The sequence below is a fragment of the Thamnophis sirtalis genome, unplaced genomic scaffold (genome assembly GCF_051295495.1).
Source record: "Thamnophis sirtalis isolate CommonGarterSnake01/CBP01778 unplaced genomic scaffold, rThaSir2_p1.2 scaffold_13, whole genome shotgun sequence".
Taxonomy (NCBI): Eukaryota; Metazoa; Chordata; class Lepidosauria; order Squamata; family Natricidae; genus Thamnophis; species Thamnophis sirtalis.
The window spans coordinates 53062115-53081783 of record NW_028261393.1 but is presented as its reverse complement, the minus strand read 5'-3'; the positions used below and the strand labels follow the sequence as shown (position 1 = coordinate 53081783).

The 19669-nt window shown below is 46.1% G+C and overlaps 2 protein-coding genes across 6 annotated transcripts in view; both read right to left on the bottom strand.

Moving 5' to 3' along the window:
- The window catches only part of LAMP2 (lysosome associated membrane protein 2), a 58019-nt gene extending 54399 nt beyond the window's left edge, over positions 1 to 3620 (bottom strand). For all 5 annotated transcript variants that reach the window (XM_087727327.1, XM_087727322.1, XM_087727325.1 and 2 more), the window contains exon 1: positions 3441 to 3620. In XM_087727327.1, coding sequence (XP_087583453.1) covers positions 3441 to 3522 — 82 coding nt within the window. In that variant the 5' untranslated portion in view covers positions 3523 to 3620. The remainder of the gene's footprint in view (positions 1 to 3440) is intronic.
- Positions 3621 to 7290: 3670 nt separating this feature from the next.
- The window catches only part of CUL4B (cullin 4B), a 29764-nt gene continuing 17385 nt past the window's right edge, over positions 7291 to 19669 (bottom strand). The window contains exons 13-20 of the mRNA XM_087727396.1: positions 18168 to 18278; positions 17496 to 17581; positions 16511 to 16618; positions 16047 to 16160; positions 14762 to 14867; positions 14454 to 14626; positions 13289 to 13441; positions 7291 to 10639 (exon numbers count right to left, since the gene is read on the bottom strand). Of these exons, the coding sequence (XP_087583522.1) occupies positions 10544 to 10639; positions 13289 to 13441; positions 14454 to 14626; positions 14762 to 14867; positions 16047 to 16160; positions 16511 to 16618; positions 17496 to 17581; positions 18168 to 18278 (947 nt within the window). The 3' untranslated portion in view covers positions 7291 to 10543. The remainder of the gene's footprint in view (positions 10640 to 13288; positions 13442 to 14453; positions 14627 to 14761; positions 14868 to 16046; positions 16161 to 16510; positions 16619 to 17495; positions 17582 to 18167; positions 18279 to 19669) is intronic.

Here is a 19669-nt window from a genome sequence, read left to right as displayed (position 1 = left end):
GACCCCTCCTGGATACAGACGAGCTTCTTTGTCCACATCCAAGCTATGGTTTTGGCCCTTTTTCTTCTCCAACTTCTAAGAAGTCCTTCCACTCTAGAAACATCTCTTCTTCTTTTTTTAAACAACTTTCTCCTTAACATGTGTTTTGAAGACCATCAAAGTTTGACACGCTCAACTTACAGGGCACTACCTCTATGCTCTTGGGAAAGTCAACCAAGTCAAAATTTGGAATCTGGGAGACCAGATCCAGAAAAGTCTCAGTTCGACTAGGGAGCTGAAAAATATCAGCCAGAAGAAGACAAGAACAGGTCAGCAGAAATCTACCTTTATCTTCTTCTTTCGCTGACAGCTCTACTTGCTTTTCAGCCTAAGTGGAGGAGGTGAGATTGAGTAAGGCTGCCTTAGTATGTATAATTTCCCTGAGCTTGTAATAATTGAGATGAGTAAGAGCACCTGACTTCTCTTGGCTAATCCCCAAAAACTACCCAAGGTTGGACCAGTTTGGTGTTTAGAAAGGAGATAAGAAATTCCAGGGCTTCAACGTAGCTTGGAAGTGAAACAGAAGAAAACTGTAGGTCTGTGACATCTTGTGGCCAAGAATGTTCCTGATCTTCTCAAATCTTCTTCCAAGCTTTTTGGAGGGGTTTCTCCTTCTAACATCCATTGTTGACTCCTCCATTGTGAGCGGGTCAACGCAGTTGCTAGCATCCCACTTCAGATGCAGCTTCATCCAATCTTTTGGCAAGCTTTTGAAGGCATCTCAGAAGCTTCCCTGCTTTTAGTGGGATCTCCCCCCCCCCCACTTCTTCTTCTGAACTTTTAAGGAGCTCTCATGGAAGCCTACATCCTCTTCACCTCCAACCATCAACTCATGTGGAAGATGCAGTCCAAGCACCCTCAACTTTTTTTGGGGGGGGGGGGGTCTAAGTTGGGTACTTGAGAGACCGCCTACTGCCAATTACCTCCACTAGACCGATTCAATCGCATCGATTAGGCCTCCTCCGAATTCCATCTTCTAGCCAGTGCAAACTGGCAACTACCCGGAGGAGAGCCTTCTCGGTGGCTGCTCCGTCCCTTTGGAACGAACTCCCCGTAGAGATTCGGACCCTCACCACCCTCCAGTCCTTCCGCGCCGCTTTAAAGATCTGGCTGTCCCGGCTGGCCTGGGGTTAAGATTGTAGCCCCACTCGAATTGTGCGATTGTTGTGTTTTCTTTTTAACATGCTGTATTGTCTATTGTTTGTCTTCTCCCCCTCCCTCTTTTGAATTGTGAGCCGCCCTGGGTCCCCCCAGGGAAAAGGGCGGCATACAAATAAAGGCAAAATAAAAATAAATAAATAAATAAATAAATAAATTTTACCTTTCTTCTATCTGCTGCCCTCTGTTTTTTCCACCCCAAATTCAGGGAAATGGGCACCCATGAATCCTCTACAGCCCTATTCCACTCACTACATGGGGGGGGGGGTGTTCCCCCAGCACCCCCATTTTTAGGGTGTGCCAATCCCCCCACTTTCAGGGGAGCCCTTCTCCATCCCTTCCACTGCCACCCCCAAATTTGAGGGGGTTTCCCCGAATCCTCCACTACCCACCCTATGCGTCGACTCCCCAAATTTGGGGTGGCTTCCAAAATCCCTTTTAGAGCGCCATCCCCAGTTCTAGGGTGTGCCTATTCCTGTTTGCACCTCCAGCTCCCCAATTTTAAGAGACCCCCATGCTCCTTTGCTCTCTGTTTCCACCCTCACATTATTTGGGGAGGGATGCCTGAATTTTCCATCTCCCCTCCCCCTTTCCAGGCAACCCTTTCTCCATCTTTAGGGTACCCCCAAGCAGCACCTCCATTTTTGGCATTCCTTCCAAGAGACTGCTTCCACCCCTCCCCATTGGAGACCCCCCCTCCCCGAATGCTCCCTCCAACTTTTGGGAGCGTGTCACCCCCTTTTATCGCATTCCCAGAGCAGTCCACCCTCCCGAAAACTACTTCCGAAAGAGCCAAGGCCACTTCAATCCCGCTCCCATTGGAGATCCCTCTCCCCGAATGCTCCCTCCACCTATTGGGGGGGAGGTGTTCACCCCCTTATCATATCACAGCTCCCCCAAAACTACTTGCAAAAGACCCACACTTCCACCCCTCCCACTGGAGATCCCCCTCCCCGAATGCTCCCTCCACCTTTTTGGGGGGTTCACCCCTTTATTGATTCCCAGAGCATCCCAGACCCCCCAAAACTACTTCCAAAAGACCCTTGGCTGCTTCCACCCCTTCCCACTGGAGATCCCCCCTCCCCGAATGCTCCCTCCACCTTTTTTTGGGGGGGTCACCCCTTTATCGATTCCCAGAGCATCCCAGATCCCCCAAAACTACTTCTAAAAGACCCTCGGCTGCTTCCACCCCTCTCACTGGAGATCCCCCTCCCCAAATGCTCCCTCCACCTTTTTGGGGGGGAGGGAGTTTCACCCTTTTATCGATTTCCAGAGCATCTCAGACCCCCCAAAACTACTTCCAAAAGACCTTCGGCTGCTTCCACCCCCTCCCATTGGAGATCCCCCTCCCCGAGTTCACATTTTGGGGGGGTTCACCCCTTTATCGATTCCCAGAGCATCCTAGACCCCCCAAAACTACTTCTAAAAGACCCTCGACTGCTTCCACCCCCTCTCACTGGAGATCCCCCTCCCTGAATGCTCCCTCCACCTTTTTTGGGGGGAGGGGGTTTCACCCTTTTATCAATTTCCAGAGCATCCCAGACCCCCCAAAACTACTTCCAAAAGACCCTCTGCTTCCACCCCCTCTCACTGGAGATCCCCCTCCCTGAATGCTCCCTCCACCTTTTTTGGGGGGGGGGGTTCACCCCTTTATCGATTCCCAGAGCATCCTAGACCCCCCAAAACTACTTCTAAAAGACCCTCGGCTGCTTCCACCCCCTCTCACTGGAGATCCCCCTCCCCAAATCCTCCCTTCACCTTTTTTTGGGGGGGGTTCACCCCTTTATCGATTCCCAGAGCATCCCAGACCCCCCAAAACTACTTCCAAAAGACCCTCGGCTGCTTCCACCCCTCCCATTGAAGATCCCCCCCTCCCTGAATGCTTCCTCCACCTTTTTTGGGGGGGTTCACCCCTTTATCGATTCCCAGAGCATCCCAGACCCCCCAAAACTACTTTCAAAAGACCCTCGGCTACTCCCACCCCCTCCCACTGGAGATCCCCCTCCCCGAATGCTCCCTCCACCTTTTTTGGGGGGGGGTTCACCCCTTTATCGATTCCCAGAGTATCTCAGACCCCCCCTCCAAACTACTTCCAAAAGACCCTCGGCTGCTTCCACCCCCTCCCACTGGAGATCCCCCCCTCTCCGAGTGCTGCCTCCACCTACTGGGGGGAGTGTCACCCCTTTTATCGCATTCCCAAGGCAGCCCACCCCCCAAAAAACCCTCCCCCCCCAGGTTCTCACCCAGGCCGTCGAGCAGCAGGGGCAGGAGGAGAAGACAGCCGTAGAAGAACGGCGGTCGGAAGCGAAGCCGAGGCGGGTCCATGCCGAAGCGGCGAGAGAACCAGCAGCAGCAGAAGCAAAAGCCACGGAAGGGATCGAGGCAGCGAGACGAGCCGCGAAACTCGCCCAGCCACCCAAGCCGGTCAGATGGCAAAGCCTGGGGGCGGGGCCCCGCGGGATGTAGGGGAGGAGCCTCGCGGCGGCGCCGACCAATCACGGCGCGGCTCCGCCCCGCGCGGACCTTGCGGTTCACGGCCGGCTTTTCTGCCGTAATAGAGGCGGCCGGGTAGGTTTTTTTTTTCCATCACAAAGGAAGGGTGGGAGCTGTCAAGTTTTTTTTTGTTTATTTATTTATTTCCTTTCTCTCTCCTCAATTGCTCCGCTTGCAAACTTGAAATGTTTAAACACACGCGCACCCCAAGCAGCCATGATTTGAAATACCAATAAAAGGAGAATCTTTGCAGCTCGGGGGTGGACGGGGCGTGGGGTGGGGTGGGGTGTCCCTTGGTGGTCTCTTGAGCTGGGTTGTTTTCTTGCAGACGTTTCGTGATCCAACTAGGTAATACCATCAGGGGTGGGAGGGTTGCAAGGAGGAGGAGAGGAAGAAGCTGAAGCAGCAGCAGAAGAAGAAGTGGAGGAGGAGGAGAAGAGGGGGGGGACGAGGGGAGGAGGAGAAGAAGAAGTGGAGGAGGAGGAGGGGAGGAGAAGAGGGGGAGGAAGAGGGGAGGAGGAGAAGAAGAGGAGGAGGAGAAGAGGGGGAGGAGGAGAAGGAGAGAGGGAGGAGGAGAAGATGAGGAGGAGAAAAAGAGAAGAGAAAGAAGCTGAAGAAGAGGAGGAGGGGAGGGGGAGAAAAAGAGGGAGGGGAGAAGAGGAGGAGGAGGAGGAGAAAAAGAAGAGAAAGAAGCTGAAGAAGAGGAGGAGGAGGGGGAGAAGAAGAGGAAGAGGAGGAGAGGGAGGAGAAGAGGAAGAGGAGGAGAGGGAGGAGAAGAAGAGGAGGAGGAGGAGGGGAGGAGGAAGAAGAAGAGCAACAACTACAGGGTCCTTAGTGCTGTCTCAGTTTGCTAGTTTTCTTGCAGACGTTTCATTACCAAACTAGGTAACATCATCAGTTGAATGGTTGACTAGCGTAGATGTTACCTAGGGAGGGTAATGAAATGTCTGCAAGAAAACCAGCCAGCTCAGAGAGCCCCTTCTGGCGATTGTCTTGAAGTCACCCAGGTGGTTTTCTGGCTAAAGTGGGGACTAGAACTCCCAGTCTCCTGGTGATTGTCTTGAAATCACCCAGGTGGCTTTCGTGGCTAAAGAGGGGACTGGAATTCCCAGTCTCCTGGTGATATTCTCTTGAAATCACCCAGCTAAGGGTAACGGAACGCTGTTACCCTCCCACCAAAGGTGGTTCCTATTTTTCTACTTGCATTTTTATGTCCTGTCGAACTGCCAGGTTGGCAGAAGCTGGGACAAGTAGCGGGAAGCTCACTCTGCTGGGTGGCGCTAGGGATTTGAACCGCCGACCTTTCTGATTGACAAGCTCACAGCGTCTTAGCCACCGCTTCCCACTACGGTGTATATACAGCACCCAAACCGGCCTTATACGCAGCATATTCAACCGAGAAATGGCAGCTCGGCGTGTTAACCCAGGCATCGGTGCAGCACCAAAACCTTTTCGCAGAAAAACAGGCCAGGTTGCCGATCTTAATTCTGCCAATTGAGAGCTGCAGATCAGAAGGTATCTACGGTAGTTCCCCCACCCCCAATCTTGGGAGATAGGAACTTGGATCAAAGCACCTATTGCAGTGTTTCTTAACCTTGTCAACTTGAAGATGTCTGGACTTCAATTCCCAGAATTCCCCAGCCAGCGAATGCTGGCTGGGGAATTCTGGGAGTTGAAGTCCAGACATCTTCAAGTTGACAAGGTTGGGAAACACTGACCTATTGTGAACCAAACCAACTTTGAATCAACCCACCTGTCTATTTTGCGCTATTGCTGAAAGCCCTTGTTTTCGTAGCAAATTCAGGGGGGGGAAATGGTTTGCAATGAGGCTGGCAGAAGTCAAAAATAAAACAGCCAAAAACAAAGCATCAAAGTTAATTAAGTGAGCCAGGTGCTTTATTTCCACCCCAACCCCAAGGGAGAGCCTTCAGCATTTACAAGTTGCAGAGTGTTTCCCATTGCATGAGATCAAGGAAGGGCCGTTTGCAAGACGACGCTGCCGATGGCCACGAGACTTTGCTATTTGCAACCTTGCCAGGCAGCCTTGCTCGGCGTAGGCGGAGATGGCAACTCCGCCAATTCCAGCCCACGTCTTTCCGCTTTTGCCAAGAGGTGGTGACTTCCCCGTTAGTGAAAGGCAAATTTACAACTTCCTAAAGCAGTGTTTCTCAACCTTGGCAACTTGAAGATGTCTGGACTTCAACTCCCAGAATTCCCCAGCCAGCGAATTCTCAACCTTAACAACTTGAAGATGTCTGGACTTCAACTCCCAGAATTCCCCAGCCAGCAAATTCTCAACCTGGACAACTTGAAGATGTCTGGACTTCAACTCCCAGAATTCCCCAGCCAGCGAATTCTCAACCTGGACAACTTGAAGATGTCTGGACTTCAACTCCCAGAATTCCCCAGCCAGCATTCGCTGGCTGGGGAATTCTGGGAGTTGAAGTCCAGACATCTTCAAGTTGCCAAGGTTGAGAAACACTGTCCTGAAGCATTTAACTAGCCGAATAGAGTCCTTGACTTACAACAGTTTGCTCAGCGGCCGTTCAGAGGTACGACAGCACAAAGGTAATGATGACTCGTGATTATTTTTCACACCTTAGGGCTGTTGCTACATCCCTATGATTACGCGATCAAAATTGAAACCCTTGGCAACTGGATTATATTTATGATTATTGCAAAGTCGGGTCTGTGTGTGTGTGTGTGTCATGTGATCTCCTTTTGTGACTGTTTTAAAGAGATTGGGACAGCCGTCTAGTCCAAAATGGATTAGTTTCCTGCCTGATCAGGGGGTTGGACTAGAAGACCTCCATGGTCCCTTCCGAACTTGGGTTATTCTAGCAATTCAATTCTCACCTTCCGACAAGCGAAGTCAATGGGGAAGCCAGATTTGCTTAACCACGGGGTTGCTGGCTTAACGACTACGACGATTCACTTAACTGTGGCAAGCCATAAAATGGGACAAAAGCTCCCTTAAGTAAGGTCTCACTTAGCAACTTACATTTTGAGCTCAATTGCGGTCATAAGCCGAGGACTACCGTGTTTCCCCGAAAACAAGACAGGGTCTTATTTTCTTTCGACTCCCGAAATAAGCGCTTGGCCTTAATTTTCGGGGAGTTATTATTATTTTTGAGGTGCGGGAGGCCCCTTAACCTTGGCCCACGATCAGCTGATCCAGAGAGCGCCAGAAGTTCTGTCTCTGTTTCTGGCACTCTTGCCAGCCCTGGCGGTTGCTGGGCCTGCAGCTTTTTTTGTGGCCGCTACTAAGAGAAAGGGTGCGGTAGGGTTTGTGGGAGTAGTCTCTGCGAGGCCGTTTCAAGCGGATGGCAGGTACATGTGGAGCATATTCCCCCCTTCCTCCCCCAGGAAAGGGCGGGGACTGGCTGCGCATGCGTTTAAATATTTTAAGAAGAGGGCTTATTTTTGCACACGCGCTCAAAAGCCTGATTGAGCTTATCATCTGGGGAGGTCTTATTTTTGGAGAAAGAGAGTACACATCAGTGAGGTTTTTTGTTTTAAGGGGAGGGACCAGCCCAATGTCAACCCGAGACGCATCGTCGTCACAAACTCGCTCATTTCCCACACACGACCGAGGAAGACTTTAGCAACACAAAACTGTTTATTTATTTATTAAATGACACAAAATACCTAGATAACAGACTCACTCTTTTTTTTTTAAAGGACATGTATTTACATTATTTACCAAAGAGACTCTCTGTACCCCATTTCCACTTTTACTTAGGAAAGCGTTTGAAAATTGTTTCGGGTTTGGTATTTTATTTGCATTGAAGGAATTAATGCGGACATGTCCCCTTTGCAGACCTGTGTAAATAGAACACTTCTATGCAATAAACAAGCACAATCTTAAATAGCCTACTGAAGTGGCTTCTTAAAAGAAACAAGGATTAATTTTTTTGCCCCTCCCACTGCTGTCTGTTCCCTCCCTCCACCCGTTGCAAAGATATTCTTTTTCAAAGAATGTGTTTATACAAAAAAGTATATTACATTTTTGAATGCTGCTGGACTCTCTTCTAGAGTTTTAAACATTTAGAGGGGTGGAGGAGATGTTCTTATATATATATGAAGTCACTAAAAGTAAAAGTGGTATTTTTCCAATGCACAAAACCAAAAATAACCCCACATTTTTATTTTGAAGAAAATTAGAAAGACAAAATGTTTTGCGTTTTGGAGAAATCGGAGACAGGAGGCATACATTAAACACACAGAAATGGGGCACGCATTAAGACAGATAAAATGAGCATCTGAATGATGAATAAAGGTAAATAAAACCACAGCTAAAGTAACGTTAACAACTGTCTATTTTCTTTAAATTAACTATTGCGTACTTTGGCACCTTTGTGTAGACTATAGAACAAATAATTTTGTACAACACCTTTGCCATTCATTTTGAAACCATGTGGTCGCTTAAATGTAAATCAGCAAAAAAATAAAATAAAATCATTCTGTTGGCTATAAAGTTGTTTTTTTTTTGTCTGTTAAAAAAAAACCTTCAAACTAAAATCAACCGAAATTCCGATTTCATACAAAGGAGGCTGCTCTAAACTGCATGCAACAGGGGAAAAAAAAAGATTTTAAAAATTTATGTCCAGACAAGCTGTGGGTCTCTGCTTTAGCCCCCCGTTAGGGGGGGAAAAAAGTCAAAAGTAAGTTTTATATACATATCTATTATAAATATTTGTATGGCTCCATAAAGCAGGCACATGATGCCAGCGGAAAGAAAAATTGCTGGCCGATATGGCTGAAAAAAATTGCTATTATTCAGCATCACTTGGGGAAAAATGATTCGGCGAACTGACTTAACTATGAACATTTCTCCTTTTTACGGAGTCTCTTTAAGGGAGAAAAAGAAACCCAGCATCACTCGATGATTGGAGAAAAGGTTTGTTTTTAATTTAAAAAAAAGAAACCAATTTCACTGAAGAGTGCTTGTCTCCCTGAGTTCCTAAACACAGATGTGCCAGCAAGATGGCTTGCTAAACTAGCTTACGTGAAAAGTAAGACACTCGTACTTAAATGTCGGGTAGGAAATATTCAGTTTCATAAATTGACCGGGTTAAGGAGGTCATGGGTGGCAAAATATTTCCACAGTGGTCTGTGCCAGGAAGGGAGGTGGCGGCTTAAGGCCTGAGTAAATTTTCAATCCAGAGGTTTTCTGGGTTGGACATGGTATAGAAAAACCCTGCCAGTTCAGCTCCAAAGGGCCAGTTATGATTAGCCGCTGCGTCCAGCTGTTCAGAGAGGACATGGCCACTGAATATGGATCCTGGTTTTGAAAGCGTCCGATTAAAAACAGGAGTTTGGATGGGATGCATGCACTTGGGTAACAGTGCAGGGCCTCCTGATGGAAAACCCAACTTGGGCTACCTGCGTATTTGGTGTAATAAATTAAAAGCAACGAAGGTTGCTTTTTAATATCATCCTGATGTTCTCGTGGAATTAGACACACCTGAAGACCACTCACAGACACTGGAAGAGCTGATAAACAGCTCTTAAGACTTTCCCTGCTAGTTGACTGGGGAAGTCTGGGACTTCTAGCCCAAGAACTGGACCAGGTGGGAAAAGGATGGGAAACCATGTTCAGCAAATCCAGCCTGTCTAGAATTGGTCTCCACCGCCTTCTCTCCAGAATCCAGCATGACTCAGCGAAGAGAGAGAGCAGAGGCATTATTTAGGCCAGTTTTTTTTTTTTTAAAACAAAAACTTGGCAACTTTTAAGACTTCCAGAATTCCCCAGCCAGCAAAGTCATCTTAAAGCTGCCAAGTTTGAGAAATGTTGGTTTAGGCTACAACTCTCCTCTTGGCTGTGGCTGGATGGGATGGAAAGGCGCTGTTTTAGAAATACCTGTTCAATTCTTGGTCTAATCATAAAACATGTGCAATTCAGCAGAAGTATAAAACCTCTAATTTTGCATTGCAGGGGAGGGAATAAACATCCAGTGCGGCTATCACATTACACCCCGATGTTCATTAATGAAGTGTTTCTGAAATAATGAGCCTCTAAAATCCCTCCCCCCTTCCACACACAATTAACTCCGATATCATGAATTGTTTTCTTTTTTTTTAAAAGTACTTACACTTGAGGACGAAGGAAGTGAACAGCAGCCTAATTCCCTCAAGCTTTTCACAGTAATGTTTACACCACAACTCCAAGCATTTTAGGCCGGTCCCTTTTCTGAACCTTGGGAAAATCCAGTGGCGTGTTTTTCTTTCTAACACCTACAGAAGAATTTTGTTATGTTTAGGAATACGAGCGCGGCTTTTCAATCTGAAGGCTGCCAATCCACACAGGCTTTGTTGTCCAATAAACAAACCCAATTATTTTGTATAGCAGTTAGAAATTTGCATGCAGTTTAAGCGTCTTTTTAAAAAAAAAAATGGTTGCAACTTGGGCTATTTTGTTTGCTCAATAAAAATGCCACACATTTTAAGGTTTTTTTTTTCTTTTCCAAAATGGGATGAGAGCGATGTGCTAAAAGAGAGGCTGTGCCTTTAGCCCTGAAGGAAAGGGTGGAATTAGAGAGACTGGATGCTTCCTTGCAATCTTCCGCAGTTCATATCAAATATCATGCAAAGAGTTCAACAGCATTCTTCGTAAAAATGTAAATACTACTCTTTTAAACTGGGCATGTAAAGCCACTGGAAAAAAAAAAGACCACTCGACTATATTTCTTCCCCCCTGCCCACAATCCCATTAGAGGTTGCTTTTCATTCAGTCATTGGTAGTAGAAAAAAGGTTAATTTAATGGGATCAACAGGCTTGTTTATCCATCAGTAACCAAGAACATCGGTGTGCAGAAAAGGAAAAAAAAAAAAAGGCCCATTGTGTGTTTGTTTATGCAATGTAGTTGTACTGATTGGGATTCTCCTTGTCCCTTTCCATGTAGTCTCTGTCAATTAACGACTCTATTCTCTTCTTAAGGTCAGCAGGCTGAAAAGCAATGAGAGAAGTCAGAAACATTGTTTGCGTAAGGAGAAGGAAAAAGAAAAACAGATTTAAAAGAACCAACGAAGTACGTTTAAAAAGACACATTTCACATCGGTATCTCATTCTTTTGGTATCCCTGAAATGTGCGAGCACAGAAATGTGCTCGCACATTACATTACATAACACCACATGTGCTGACAGCAACAAGAATTGTATTTGCACAACATTGGAAAAACGAAGACGCTCCTACTGATGAAAAGATAATTAGGAAAATGTTACGACTGTGTGGAGACGGGATAGAATGACATTAAAAATAAAAGACAAGGGAGAAACAGAATATTTTATAACACGGGATTATTTTATCAGTGGTTAGATGAAAGAGATAGAAATTAGAAGATAAACGATTATTGTTATATAAAGGTAAATGATGAAAGATTATTATTACATATAAGCATTACCATTATCACAATCTCCCCGTGGAGATTCGTACCCTGACCACAGTCCAGGCCTTCCGTACAGCCCTCAAGATCTGGCTAGCCCGTCAGGCCTGGGGATAAATTTTCTTGCCCCTCCCGAATGCTGAGTGAATGTTGTGTTTTAGTACCTTTTAGTTATTTCACATTTTTTTTTCCTGTATTTTGTCTTTCACTCCCCTTCCCTTACTATTGTAAGCCGCCCTGAGTCCCCTCAGGGAAAAGGGCGGCCTATAAATGCTAAATAAAATAAAATAAAAAAAATAAAAAATAAAAATCACTATTATCACTATTTATTATTATTATTAGCACAATTATGATTTTGTGTAAGTAAATGTACTCAGGCAATACACTGTTGACTAAAGCACTCATGTATATCAAAGAAAAAAATGTACAAATATTAAAAAAAAAAGAATTGTGCTCGTACTTTTGAGGTCTACAAAACGGGGGCATGTATTTATGTCTACCTGGGTAAATAACTACTTTTGACTTCATTTGGAATTTTAAAAAAAGGTTATCTTCCTGAGAAAAAGCCTCTGTCACTTTAAATGAAGCAAATTATTTAGCTATGCTGGACCTTAAAAGTAAATGGACTGTTTGGGTTTCGAGAAAGTACCATAAGAAGCAAAGGACGGTTTGCAAAGGACTTTGGCTTATTATTAAGTCTGCTTGCCAGTCTAAACCAGTCTGGCTAGATTTTCTTGTTAATGGGCCCAGCTAACAGCCAGACAGCTCCACCTGTGGTAGCTGCACTGACAGCAATCTAACTCTAGTTTGTTCCTATCGGGAGAAGCTGAAGCTGGAAACAATGATTTGTCCTTAGATCCAGGAGTTCTTCTGTCCTGAGAACAACAACTCAAAAGTCCCTTGCTCGAATGAAAGACATAGTCATTTTTGTTTCATCATTTATAAAGAGAAGCCAATGGGCATAATAGAGCCAGTTTGGTCCAGGAGTGAAGGCCCCAGTTTAGAAAATGGGAGAAGGTGAGTTCTAGTTCTGCCGTAGGCATGAAAGCTGGCTGGGTGACTTTGGGGCAATCACCAGGAGATGGTGAGTTCTAGTCCTGCCGTAGGCATGAAAGCTGGCTGGGTGACTTAGGGCCAATCGTCAGGAGATGGTGAGTTCTAGTCCTGCCTTAGGCATGAAAGCTGGCTGGGTGACTTAGGGCCAATCGTCAGGAGATAGGGAGTTCTAGTCCTGCCTTAGGCATGAAAGCTGGCTGGGTGTCTTTGGGCCAATCGCCAGGAGACAGGGAGTTCTAGTCCTGCCTTAGGCATGAAAGCTAGCTGGGTGACTTGGGGCCAATCGCCAGGAGACAGGGAGTTCTAGTCCTGCCTTAGGCATGAAAGCTGGCTGGGTGACTTTGGGGCAATCACCAGGAGACAGGGAGTTCTAGTCCTGCCTTAGGCATGAAAGCTGGCTGGGTGACTTAGGGCCAATCATCAGGAGATAGGGAGTTCTAGTCCTGCCTTAGGCATGAAAGCTGGCTGGGTGTCTTTGGGCCAATCGCCCAGGAGACAGGGAGTTCTAGTCCTGCCTTAGGCATGAAAGCTGGCTGGGTGTCTTTGGGCCAATCGCCCAGGAGACAGGGAGTTCTAGTCCTGCCTTAGGCATGAAAGCTGGCTGGGTGACTTTGGGGCAATCACCAGGAGACAGGGAGTTCTAGTCCTGCCTTAGGCATGAAAGCTGGCTGGGTGACTTTGGGGCAATCGCCCAGGAGACAGGGAGTTCTAGTCCTGCCTTAGGCATGAAAGCTGGCTGGGTGACTTAGGGCCAATCGTCAGGAGATAGGGAGTTCTAGTCCTGCCTTAGGCATGAAAGCTGGCTGGGTGTCTTTGGGCCAATCGCCCAGGAGACAGGGAGTTCTAGTCCTGCCTTAGGCATGAAAGCTGGCTGGGTGACTTTGGGGCAATCGCCCAGGAGACAGGGAGTTCTAGTCCTGCCTTAGGCATGAAAGCTGGCTGGGTGACTTAGTGCCAGTTCCACCTCACAGGCACAGGGTTGTCGTTGTGGATAAAATGGGAAGAGGAAGGAATATTAAGTATCTTCACCACCTTGGGCTATTTATAAAAATAACCAAGGCGGGATAAAAACAAACAATGAGAACAACAAGCCAAAGTTATGAAGGAGTTCTATTTTAAACACACAGACTACTTCAGAAGTAACCCTGGGACCTACCTTTACTGGGAATTTCAGCTGGTTGTATACTTCAGAGACAAGCAGGTTGTGGGTAAGTGTCTTGCGCATCTTCATGATTCTCACAATGGCAGCATCAATTTGGTACTGACGATCCTGAAAGACTCTCTCTGTAGTGCTCGCTTGTTCTTCTACCTGTGGAAGTAAAACAAATAAACAAAAAATAAAAGTTTGGCCTCAAAAAAGCAAACAGGAGATTAATCCATTAATTTAGGCTTTCCCAGCCCCCGCGCCAAGAGGTGTAATTAAAAAACCCGAGTTGTCAGGATTAATTTCAATTGAAATTCATTTATAAATTAACTTAAATCATAGTTCGTTTATGACCCACAGTGGTGTGGTGGTTAGAGTGCAGTACTGCAGGCTGCTTCTGCTGATTGCTCCCTGCCTGAAATTTAGCAGTTCGATTCTCACCGGCTCAAGATTGACTCAGCCTTCCACCCTTCTGAGGTGGGTAAAATGAGGACCCAGATTGTTTGGGGGTGAGAGGCTGACTTTTAAACTGCTTAGACAGGGCTATAAAGCCCTGTGAAGAGGTATATAAGTCTAAGGGCTGTTGCTATTTTTCCTTCCTTCCTTCCACCTCCCAGTGGTTAGAATGCAGTATTGCAGGATAACTCTGCCCACTGTCACTGCTCCTGCCCACAGGAGTTCAATCCTGACTGGCTCAAGGTTGACTCAACCTTCCGTCCTACTATAGCTAGCTAGCTAGCTTCCTTCCTTCCTTCCTTCCTTCCTTCTCCTCTCTCCATAGATCCATCCATCCCAGCTGAAGGTTGACTCATCCTTCCGAGGTGGGTAAAATGAGAACCCAAATTGTTGGGGGCAATAGACTGACTCTGTAAACCACTTAGAGGGGGCTGTAAAGCAATGTAAAGTGGTATATAAGTCCAAGTGCTATTGCTATGTTTGGGATGTTCAAAAATATCGGTGTTTGGGTTTTAAGGGTACCGATTTCTTTTAAACCAGAGCGCTCCAATCTTGGCAACTTGATGACCTGTGGAGTTCAACTCCCAGAATTCCTCAGCCAGCCATGCTGGCTGTGGAATTCTGGGAGTTGAAGTCCACAAGTCCTAAAGTCCACAAGTGACATGATTGGAGACTCCTCGTTTTAGGCCAGGGTATTTCTGAAGAAAGCCAAACAAATTACCGTTTCTTTCATCTGGATCTGGTTGATTTTTATCCGGAAGAGTTTATGCCTGAAGTCGTCATTGCAAGTGAATTTGTCTCCATCTTCTACGTCTTTGCCTTTGGGACTTTTGGCCAGGACTCGGGCCTTGCCGCAGGCTAATGACTGGAGGGTTCTCCTTAGCTCTCCGTCCTCTGTAGCAGGGAGAGAGAGAGAGAGAGAGAAAGAGAGAAGAGAGAGAGACAGAGAGAGAGAGAGGAAGAGAAATGCACTCGTCAGCATCTGAATTGTGCGTGCTCGGACATTACGAGCAGCCCTCAAATACTGACCTATTCCAGTCGCTTGTTTTATTTCTTCTAAACTGAATTCTTCGCCTTCGTTAAACATAAGTAGCACTAAAGTCTGGAACAAGGACACCTGGAGCTCTTTCTTGCCCTGCCAGAAAAGAAAAGATGAATTGAAGAAAGACGAATGGGCGAAAACTTCATGGTGAAAGGCTTCCTTCAAGGTTATTGCAGAAACAATACCTGTCATTATCACTGTTATCACGATACTAAAGTTCTTATGATCTACCGCATTTCTCCGAAAACAAAACAGGGTCTTATTTTCTTTTGAAACCCCCCACCCCCCCGAAATAAGCGCTTGGCCTTATTTTCGGGGAGGTCTTATTATTTTTGAGGTGCGTCAGGCTCCTTAACCTTGGCCCGCAGCCCACGGATCAGCTGATTCAGAGAGGGCTGGAAGTTCTGTCTCTGTTTCTGGCACGCTCTTGCCAGTCCTAATATTGCTGGCCTCTTTTTGCGGCCGCCACTAAGAGAAGGAGCACGGTAGCTATCTCCGCAAGGCCGTCGATGGCAGGTCCATGTGGGGCATGTTCACCCCCCAGGAATAGCAATAGCAATAGCAGTTAAGACTTATATACCGCTTCATAGGGCTTTCAGCCCTCTCTAAGCGGTTTACAGAGTCAGCATATCGCCCCCAACAATCCGGGTCCTCATTTTACCCACCTCAGAAGGATGGAAGGCTGAGTCAACCCTGAGCCAGTGAGATTTGAACAGCCGAACTGCAGAACTGCAGTCAGCTGAAGTAGCCTGCAGTGCTGCATTTAACCACTGCGCCACCTCGGCTCTTTGGAAATGGTGGGGACCGGCTGAGCATGCGTCTAAATATTTCAGGGGAGGTCTTATTTTCGGGGGAAGGCTTTCGGGGGAAGCCCGAGTGAGCTTGTTACCTGGGGAGGTCTTATTTTTTTTTCGGGGGGGGGGGGGGGAACGGACAGGGTATGTTGGCCTGATGTGTGGACTACGAGATGTGTGGACTTCAACTCCCAGAATTCTCCAGCCGGCCATGACAGTTATATTGGCGCTGAAAAAAGTGACTTACATCCGGTCTTCACACTTACGACCACTGCAACTGCCTTGCTTAGCCACAGGAATTCTAATCCCAATTATGGCCATAAGTGGAGGACTACCTGTAAAGCATTTAAAGCTCAAGGCAGCTGAACACAGTTTAGGGATACAAGAGTGGCTTCAAAGATTCTGGCACGTCTTTGAAATCGGCAAAAATGATTCCCACCTACGGGGGGGAAAAAAAATACCCCAAAGCAAACCTTACCTCTTTAAATTCCGCTTTCAATACACAGTGTCCCAATGTTGATTGCCACTGAAGTTTCCTGCCACTGTGTTTTCCCAGATAAAAAGTCTTAAATATTTCCTGCAGCTTCACCATCTGAACAGAATGGAAACACAGACTTAAACAATAAAACAAATCTATTTTTTTCCCCCTTCTCTTCTTTCTTTTTGCCCGACTCAAGCTGAACCTATAATCGCACTTTTTAAATCCGAGTGCCGATTTAGCTAAAATGACTTTCATGCCGGCATTTTATATAACAAAACCAATGAGATTTACGTCGTCACCTTCGGTTCGGGATTGTTAAATTTCACCTGAATGGAAAAGGGGGAATGATAACCTTACGGATATCTTTCAATTATTAACTATGGCATTTACTCTCCTTATCTGATCCTTGAAGGACAGCTGCAGAATCCCTCCGTTTCAAAACTACTGTACAATTCTCTTACCTCTGATGGTAGATGGACCTCCATAGGCACATACGTAGGCCAGTATCCCATGGTCAAGATATTGACGGTGAGTTCAATGTTGCCAGGTACATTCTGATTTTGCATATACTACGACAGAAAGACACAAAGGGTGACCGTTCAGAACTACAAGTACAGTCGCGTTATAGTTTTCTCCCAACTACTCAGAAAGGAATTGGCGACAGGAAGGGCATCCGGCCACTTGGCTCCATTCAGTTGCCCAGACTCCACCCCGCAAGTTAAAAGAGGATGATGATGACTTAGAAAGGAATTCTTTAGATCTTTTCCTATTTTATGCCCGCAGCCCTTTTAAGGGTGTGCAAGAAAACTGGGAAGGTCACCAGAGAAAGCCCTTCATGGTATTGGACCTGGGTACTTGAGAGACCGCCTGCTGCCAATTACCTCCCAAAGACCCATTAGATCACACAGATTAGGCCTCCTCCGGGTTCCGTCTACTAGCCAATGTCATCTGGCCACTACCCGGGGGAGGGCCTTCTCTGTGGCTGCACCGGCCCTTTGGAACGAGCTCCCCGCAGAGATTCGGACCCTCACCTCTCTCCAGGCCTTCCGAAAAGCCGTTAAAACCTGGCTGTGTCGGCAGGCCTGGGGTCGATGAGTTCCCTTCCCCTCTCGAATCGTGTGGCTGTTGGTTGTTTTAAATGTACTTTTTATTGTAGTTTTTGTGTTTCCCTTCCCCTCCTTGGGTTTGTGCGCCGCCCTGAGTCCCGCTGGGAATAGGGCGGCATATAAATAAAATGAACCTTGAACCTAGAGAGTTATGCAATGAATCAGTGACCCAGTTCTGTTAGGCACGGCTCCCCCAGAGTAACTCCATAGTAAAATAGGAAGGGGATTACAAAAGAAGAAAAAAGAAAAAAAGAATGAAGATAGTAGGAAAATAGAAAGGTCTAGAGAGGACAGGATTGTCAAAGGGAAATAAAAGTACGATGGCAGACTGCTTCCTTACTTGCTTAAACTGTATCATTATGTCTTTAGAGAGCTCCATGTCCTTAAACATTCCTTCAAGTTTGCTGGTGAAAGCAGCGCCACATTCTGCAAGAGAGCAGAGTTAGATTAAAAGCGCGATCAAAAAGCGTTTGGTCATTTGTCGCCTGCTTAATGTCCTGCTTTAAAGATGCTTTTCAGAAGTATTCTGCTTTGGAACTGCTGACGATTAGGGCAGCACTGTTAGCCTCATTCTGGATGACAGTCGCATTATACACAGGTAGCCCTTGCTTAGTGACGGCACTGAAAAAAAAAAGCGACTTATGCCTGTCCTTCACCCTTAGGACGGTAGCTGCATTCCCGTGGTCATGTGATTTGCATTTTGATATACCCCCTCAGACGAATTAATGATAAAAAAAAAACTTTGGATTGTGCAGAGATGGACAAATTAACACTGAAATCAAAAGTTAAAGAAGAGTCGGAATATTATGAAATTTGGAACAATTGGTACAAATGGCTGCAAAAAATAATATATATAGAACTGTGTATAAAGGTGTGTAAATATAGAAGCGAAATATTATATACATGTACAGGTATGATGACATAACAATGTTGATGTAATGACTGTAAGGTGTTGTAGGAGGGAAATAATAATAAAAAAACCTGCTAATAAAAAAACAAAATGAAACCTTACCATGTTTGAGTTTTGACAGCATGGATTTTTCAGCATCTACAGATGCACTCTTGCCTACCAGGAGTCGCTTGGCGAGATCTTTTTTGTAAAAGGCCTCAAAAACATCTTTTCCTGTAGAAACGGAAAGTTGGGTTTGGACACATGAAGCAGAAGTGTCCAATGTTAGCCAACTCTTAAGATTTCTGAGCTTCAACTCCCAGAATTGAAGTCCACAGGTCTTAAAAGTCACCAATGCTGGACATCCCTGATCTAAAGCAATCATCTCATAGACCTCTAGGCCAGTGTTTCTCAACCTTGGCAACTTGAAGATGTCCGGACTTCAACTCCCAGAATTCCCCAGCCAGCATTCGCTGGCTGGGGAATTCTGGGAGTTGAAGTCCGGACATCTTCAAGTTGCCAAGGTTGAGAAACACTGCTCTAGGCATCAGCCACTTGTTGGTTTTGGATTTTTTTTTCCCCCTGGGACATCACCATGCAAAGCCAATCTGCATTCCCTCCAACCCAATTTACTTTTAAGAAATGGGGAAGAGTTGGCCTTAGTAGTTGATTTGTAATTTTTTAAATTCGTCAAACAAAAAGTACAAATTCGAATGAAAAAAATGAGAAAAATTAAAATGGGCCAGGGACAATAGGCACGTTAGTGCACTTACGGACATCCCCTTAGGAGCCTCTTAAATTTAATGGGTTGAGGTCCACAGAAGTGAAGTTGGAACTAAAATGGTGAAAGTTTAGTAGCTGTGACAACAGAATTGAGCAAGATATTCCAGACTTTGACAACTTTGTTACAAAAATCAATGTTTTTACAATCAAGTTTAAAGTGGTTTACATTAAGATTAAAGCGCTTGTTCACAGGTGTTACGTTACGATTAAAACTAAAAAAAATCATTTACAGGTAATACATTAATGTTGTGGCCCGCCAGCAGAGCTGGCGGCCGATTCGGACAGTGAGGAGGTTGGGGAGGAACCTGGGCCAGTCCTGGAGTCTGGGGAAGGCTCTGTGTCGGAGGCAGAGAGGGGGCCAGGGCCGTATGCCAGTTATCAGCTGCCTTCAGAGTCAGACATCAGGGAGGCAGACAAACAGCTGGAACCTGTTCCCAGGGTGCGCAGTTGCCAGACGAAGGGAACAGCTAAAGAACAGGGGTCGACTTGGGAGTAAGGGGCTGATTTGGGAATAAGGCCACAGGTGGACGATGAATGGCCCCTCCCAGAGGAAATAAAAGAGGAGCGAAAGGGGAGTGGAGTTTGCAGGAGACCATTAGTTCGCTTAATTGGTTCGTGACTCTCCGAGACCCCTTGCCAAGTTCTGCAGATATCAGCCTGGCAGCTCTCCAAGCCAGATAAGGTCTGTGACTGTAAATCCTCCCTTGAAAGACTTTGCTGGATGTGACTGAGCAGATTTCAGTCAATTAATAAAAGGGTTTTTTGTCGGGACAAGGAGTTTGCTTCAAGCTCTCGGGAAGCCTGGGTTAGAACAATTAGTATGTATAATTTTCTATGCAATA